This window comes from Panthera tigris, chromosome A2 (assembly GCF_018350195.1).
Source record: "Panthera tigris isolate Pti1 chromosome A2, P.tigris_Pti1_mat1.1, whole genome shotgun sequence".
Classification (NCBI taxonomy): domain Eukaryota; kingdom Metazoa; phylum Chordata; class Mammalia; order Carnivora; family Felidae; genus Panthera; species Panthera tigris.
In genome coordinates, this window is record NC_056661.1 from 78,382,206 (window position 1) to 78,389,222 (window position 7,017).

General features: G+C 48.9%; 1 protein-coding gene across 9 annotated transcripts in view; it reads left to right on the top strand.

Moving 5' to 3' along the window:
• ATXN7L1 (ataxin 7 like 1) overlaps positions 1–4,814 on the top strand; it is a 244,259-nt gene extending 239,445 nt beyond the window's left edge. For 7 of the 9 annotated variants that reach the window (XM_042964551.1, XM_042964564.1, XM_042964586.1 and 4 more), the window contains 2 exons: positions 2,683–2,757; positions 4,558–4,814. In XM_042964551.1, the coding sequence (XP_042820485.1) occupies positions 2,683–2,757; positions 4,558–4,599 (117 nt within the window). In that variant the 3' untranslated portion in view covers positions 4,600–4,814. The remainder of the gene's footprint in view (positions 1–2,682; positions 2,758–4,557) is intronic. The other 2 variants (XM_042964557.1, XM_042964569.1) reach the window with 1 other exon arrangement.
• Positions 4,815–7,017: the final 2,203 nt, after the last annotated feature.

A 7,017-nucleotide genomic window follows, 5' to 3' on the forward strand; every position in this document is an offset into this window, starting at 1 on the left:
TAGGCACAGAAGGGTCCGATGCCACCTGCAAATAGGAGGGTGTGTTGTGAGGAAGTCTGGGAAAGTGGGGCGTGGTCTGAGAAGAGCCCAAGACCAGCCATCCTCAAATCTGATCTTTTCCCCCAGGCGGGAGAGCTACTTAGCAAAGGCCCACCCCCTCCAGACTCTGCTGGGAGAGGGCAGAGGTGGTGGGAGGGCCCGGCCCCGAGCCTGAGCCCCACCGGGGCAGCAGGGCGAACAGGGGGCTACAGCTGCCCACATTTAGAATGAAGTGGGCCGGACCCTAAGGCCAGCCCTGTCTAGGGAAGAGGACTCTGGAGGGATGAGAGGCAGTTAAACAGATGTTTTAATTTTTATGTCATCTTTATATGAGACTTGTTACAACCTCACGAAGAGAACATCTGGGGGGGGGGGTTCACAAATCACAGGCAAACACCTGAGAAACCGCACATTTAGATCTCGGGGGCTGCAAAGTCTGCACACTGAGCCCAAGGGGAGATAGGGGGAGATGTAGGTCCTCCCACTAGAGCCCTGTGGCTGCAGCAGATGCACCACCATCTGACCCCCCCCACCCCCAATTCCAGGGGTGCAGAGGAAAGGGGCTGGCACCCACAGACTAAGCTGCTGGTCCGGGCCACCTCCAGGCCTCAGGATGAAGGGCAGAACCAGGGCCTTCTAAACTTGAACTTGCACAGGCAGCCCCTGGGGGTCTTATGAACCTGCAGCCTCTTTGTCAACAGGTCTGGGGTGCCACTCTCTGGCTTACAGGCCACACCCTGAGCAACAAGGCTGTAGTGTCACCCATTTTATTTTTTAAAGTTTTTATTTATTTATATATTTATTTTGAAAGAGAGAGCAGGGGAGGGTCAGTGAGAGAGGAAGAGAGAATCCCAAGGAGGCTCCGTGCTGTTAGTGCAACGCCCAGTGTGAGACTCAAACTCATGAACCGTGAGATCACGACCCGAACCAAAATCAAACGTCAGGCACTTAACCAACTGAGCCACCCAGGTGCACCTAGTGTCACCCACTTTATATAAAGTTCTAGACGCTAACACTTACTTCTGGGATGGGCTCTGTTCCAAGCACTTCAGATATATTAATTCCTTTCATTGTTACCTGTTATTACCCCCATTTTACAAATGAGTAAACCGAGGCACAGGAAGGTTAAACAATGTGCCCAAAGTCACACAGCAAGGAAATAGTAGGGCTGAGATTTAAACCTAGGCAATTTGACTCTGGAGTCTAGGCTCTTAACCCCCATGCCTCTGTGTTAATGTTGCCCTGTTTGTTCTTGGGTCAGCAGGACTCTATGAAATATTTAGTAAACACAATGAATTAGTCAAAAATGAATGAATGAAAAAGTTTAGTAAACACAATGCATTAGTCCTGAAAGGAGCAGACGAGCCTCCAGCAGAGTATTTATCAGGAAGGAAATCAAAACAGCAGATTACTTGAACAGCTGCCTTGCTCTAGCCAGCACTGGCTCCCTAATGCAGGCAATACTTGCCTGGGTGCTTGTCACCAGGCCATTAAGAAAAGGCTCTGTCCAGGGGCACCTGGGTGGCTCAGTCGGTTAAGCATCTGACTTCAGCTCAGGTCATGATCCCATGTTTTGTGAGTTCAAGCCCCGCATCAGGCTCTGTCCTGACAGCTCAGAGCCTGGAGCCTGCTTCAAATTCTGTGTCTCCCTCTCTCTCTGCCCCTCCCCTGCTCATGGTTTGTCTCTCTGTCTCTCAAAAATAAATAAATGTTAAAAAAAAAAAATTTTTTTTTAAGAAAGAAAGAAAAGGCTTTGTCCAGGGTCGCCACTGGTGATTTCCAAGTGTTGGGGAAAGGCCTTTGCAATCAGTGTTGATCCCGTTAGGAGACTGGAGAAGCATAACATAGGTTGAAAAATTCAAGGTATGGGCTTTGGGAACCAAATGGGGCTCTCTTAAATTGTATCTGGGAAGCATAAGACCAGAATTGCCACAGAGATATTAAATTGAACCAAAACAAGACTGCCAATGTAAGGCAAACGTCTTTATGCAAAGGTGAGTTAACGTAGAGGACGATGCTCTCTATAGGTCTCTATAGGCTCCAGAAGGAGCTGCCTGCCAGAAGGGTAATCACCTGAGGAACCAGCTCCCCAGGTGCCCAGGACGGTCACAGAGAAAGGGAAGGAGCCCCATAGCCACACCCACCTGCCCCCAGCGCCGTTTGCCTTTTCTGAAGAATAGCAAGGTGTTGGCTATGTCTTCTGGCCAAGAAAACTGACCCAGAAAAAGATGCAGGCTTTTATCCTGAGCTAGTCCAAGGGACTCTGAGCCGGAAACCAGATGGGTCTGGGACTGCTCTGCGAGGTCAGGGATGGAAAAGCTGGGGCCTCTGCAGGGTTAAATGCCCCGCCAGGAGGGGCCGGGCCTCTTGCCAGATGCCTTTATCCTCACTCCCTGAAAGTCACGGTCTACATCTGGGAAGCAGAATGAAGAGTTCTCCTCCATTCTGCTTTCTCTCTGGGACGGGAAGGGTGTCAGCAAGATGCCCCCGAGGCATTTTCATCTCCTCTGCCATCTGAGATGGAAACACTAGCCATGCACCGCTCGGAGGGAGGGATGGCGCTCTTGTACCCCGGGCGGCGCAGGGTCCCAGGAGTCTTTCACGGGCTGGCGGATCTGAGTGGGCCTCGCTGGTGTCTTTCAGGTTGGGAAAAATAGCAGCCTACCTTTGTCACAGTCCAGTCCTTCAAGCATATCCAGCCCAGGACACAGCCGACAGGTAAGGTACTGAGGGGGATGTGCACAGGGTCACCAATGCAGAGGCATGGGCAGTGGGGCAGACCCTAGCTCGAATCTCTGCTCCAGCTAAGAACAAAGCTTCCTGGCTTCCAAAGCTAGGCCTTCTGGTTAGTAGCTGTGTGCCCTTGGTCGAGTTACTTAACTTCTCTGTGCTTTAGTTTCCTCACCCATAAGGGGATCATAATGGCCCCCACCTCCTGTGGCTTTTGTGAAGATTAATCTATTCACCTAAAGCCTCTAGAAAATGCCTAACACATGGGGCACCTGGGTGGTGCAGTCGGTTAAGCGTCCGACTTCAGCCAGGTCACGATCTCGCGGTCCGTGAGTTCGAGCCCCGCGTCAGGCTCTGGGCTGATGGCTCGGAGCCTGGAGCCTGTTTCTGATTCTGTGTCTCCCTCTCTCTCTGCCCCTCCCCCGTTCATGCTCTGTCTCTCTCTGTCCCAAAAATAAATAAAAAACGTTGAAAAAAAAAAATGCCTAACACATAGCACACAAGTATGAGCCCTGATTTTTATTAGCAGCTGTGTGATATTAGGCAGAGTAACTTCTCTGGGTCTCAGTGTTTCCATCTGTTAAATAGCAAAGGTGATGCCTACCTCCTAACGTTGTTGAGAAAATTAATGGTTTTGACTGCAGGGCCTCGCTAGGGACACCAATCAGTCAGTCCTCTCTCAAGGCCTCTGGTGAGCTGTAGCTACTGTTCAAGATGTGGTTTCCTGGTGGGAACATCCAGGGTAGATGCAGCAGTTTTTACAAATTCGAGGTGTGAGAGTAGTCAGTGTACAAATGATTTGCTACGAGGGACTGTGCGTGCCCCTGGGGGAAGCCAGGGAGGGTAGGGGATGGGGGTTTGTAGGTTACATGTGACTGGAAAAAATAAATGTATGGTGATGTTACGTTGTCTTCAACGTGCTACAGGTTTTGTAGAGAACAAATTGCAATGTGTTTGTCTGCATTTTGGCCTTTGAGGTCTCCCCACAGATGTCAGGGTGGTGCGTGGGTGAAGATTATAGGAAAACCGTTTTTGTATCCCTAGATCAAGGAGCGCGTCTCCATCATTTTGGGTCATTTTGTGCCTGAGCACCTGAAGCCTATCCTCTGTGGGGGGTAGGTGGGGGCAGGGGTCTGGGCCCTGGCAACCTGCCTCTGATCTTGACAAGCCTCCTGCACCGGTTGCTGGGTCCACCCAGAGGCCACACGGTCACCCTTAACAAATGTAATAATAATCAAATAGCCACCGTTTGTGGTGGCTTTTTCTGCAGGTGCCGCACTGAGCCCTTTACATACATATAGACCTGTTAGCAACCCTGTGAAGGACCAGTGATGAGCCTCATGTTACAGATTGGAGATACCCGGGCGAAGAGGCTAAGTAACTTGAACCCAAAGCCTCTATGTTAATCCAACACTACACTTCTTCCTTAGATAATTCTCCGTGTAGTGCACAGGTTAGGTAGGAAAAGGTAAATGAATAGAGGCCAAAAGAAAAAAAAAAAAGTGGTTAATTATTGCAGTTCTCTCTCTGGGAAGGGAACCACACCCCCACCCCACCACATGCATGTCCACGGGGTTTGCCCCTGTGTTTTCCCCCAAGCTAGGATCTTTGTGGCCACCTCACATGCCCCTCCTTTGCTCATTTGCCTCGTTTCTTTGCCCAAGGCAAGAGATGGGACGGTAGCCTTAAGGGTCACGCCAGACGGAGAAAGCGGAGGCTCCGTTCTTGAGTTCTTGCGGGTAATCCCCAGTGTGTGGTTTCTACACAAGCTTTTCTTTTCTTTCCTAGAAGACCACCAACAGAACGGGCAGGATCAGGACTCTTCCGTAACAAGACTGTGAAGCCACTTCCAAACCAATGCCTGGCCACCCGGGGCTGAGGCGGGAGGAGGAGGGAGGGGTGTGCGCAGCTGGGGAGAGAGTCTGTTTCCTGTGCCAGCGGGTGGCTCTGGCCTTTCTTCTTCCTTTTTTAATTGACCGGTTTTTAGTTCCGAAGAGAAAGCAAAAGGCAAAAGAACGTGAATTTAAGATTCACAGAAAACAGTACCAGTGTTTTGTTTCGGTTCCTTCATTTGCCACGTGTACGCGTTCTTCAAAGTTCGGGGTCGGCCCTCTATAGCTTCCGATGCTGCTACCGCACCATCCTTTTGCTCCAGCCAGGAGAGCAGACGCTGCAAGTGTCAGTTCCTGGTTGGCGTTGTCTGAAACTCTTGAACTTGAGCACACGCCGTGCTCCTTCCCTCGACCTCTCCCACCTGTCCCTTCCATCCCCTCCCACCTGCCGCTCACGGGGTCCCCACTGGCCTTCGGGAAGGGGTTGGCTCTCACGAGCTCCTCTCTGGACAGCGTGCTGGGGGAGGGGCTTTGCTGGGAAACAGCCTGTGTCTCTGCCGAGAGCGGAGAGCTGCGGGGTCGGGCTGAGCGCCCCCAGCAGGTTCCTGCGCTGCACCAGCACCGTAGGAGCCCGACGCTGTGGGCAAGTTGGAGAAAAGTGGCCACTGAACTATGTCGTTTACCCAATACCACTGTCCAGCTGTGCAGCTCAGAGAGGATATACTGGGTCAGGAACAGGGGCTGGAATGGGCCTGGAAGGTGACAGGAAGCAGAGCATATGGGTAGGGGAAGATATCCCTCAAAAGACCGAGGAAACTGGGTGACTGATCATCGGAGCTTGTTAGGAATCCACGCTGCCAAATCCCTTCCCGGTTGCCGTGCACAAGGGCCCCAAAGCTGGGTGAGCCAGAGAAGGAGGAATCCCAGGGAAAGGGGCACGAGACCCCAGTGCCCACAGCGATGGAAGTTCCTAAGCTGCCCTCCGGGGCCAGGCAAGAGGAGAAAACGCAAGGGTGGGGGTGCAGGAAGGGTCTGAGGGAAAGCCGTGGAGGGTTAAATATCCAACGCCTGGTGAGAATAAATACTAGCACTGCCCGCGCCCCTCCGTGCCCTGGGCCCCAGGGTCCCGTGCAATCAGCATTCCCATAGATCAGCTTATACTAGGTTATCACAAGCCCCGACTCACAGCACCCCCACCCCGAGAAAGGCATAGTAAGCCCAGCCACCGCCTAATGAGGAAGAGCCATTTGGAAGAGAGGGAAGAAAAAAGCCAGAGCCCTGCAGCTACAAAACTGTTCACACTGGAGTTTTGAAAGAAGTAGCAATACGATTAGCTCTAAGAGGGAATCATAATCAGGAATTCACAATATGACATAGGCATCCTGCGCTATTAATCATGAAACTTTGCGGACGAGATAATAGCAAGAGATCCTAGGAAGTTTTGCTTCATCCCTAAATCAGAAATGAATGCCAGTTTTACAGCTGGACCCAAACCCTCATCCCGGCCCTCAAGTTTCCCTTTTCTTCCCCATCCCCTCAACCCAAAGATCAGACTACTGTTAAGTTTCACCACATTAGATTTTGGGAAGACGGGAAGCAAACGGAGTGATTTGTATCAATGGAATTGCACTGACCGTGTTTCTTATAGGATTCCTAAAATTTTTAATATAAAATGAAGATTTTTTTAAAAATCAGGAGTTGATATTAGGTACCAGGACATTAGTTCAGACGATTTCATTTTTATTTCTACAGTGTTAAAAGTGCACTTATATGCTGGTTTATTTACGTCTTGGGAAAAAGAGACTGCAAATTGAAGGGAAGATGGTTACTCTTTCTTTTTTAAAAAAAAAAAGTTAAGGCAGATTTTAAGACTTATAAATGTTTAAGAAATTATAAACAGGTTAGACCCTTTGGAAAAAAGTTTAGAAGATATTCTTAAAGTAAATTTTTATAGTGTTAATTTTGTAATAATTTATGTTTTACTATATTACAGAGCTAACTGACCAGAATAGTTTCAGAAACAATATGAAACGTAGGAAAGTTTAAGCAATGTTTATATTTTTAAAATGTTCTTTGAATTATGTTTTTATTGTACATTTATTCCAACTGAAAAGTATGTACATATCTTTGTTATTTTTGCACAACTTTTGTCTTGTTCGGTTTTAAGAAGTCTGTCGGGTTTTTTTGTTTTGTTTATAATTTATTTTAAGTTGTAAAAACTTGCAGGAGTAACAAAAAACAAAAAAAATCTCAGCAACAAAATAACCCTCTGAGTTATAAACTCTTACACTCGAAGAGGGAAAACAAAGGTTGAGAGATTAAGTGGCTGCTTCTGAGAAATAATGTCTCGACAGGGACTAACGGAGCAATTCAATAGGTTTCGATGTGTGAGCTGTCTCCATCTGGAATTGCAAGC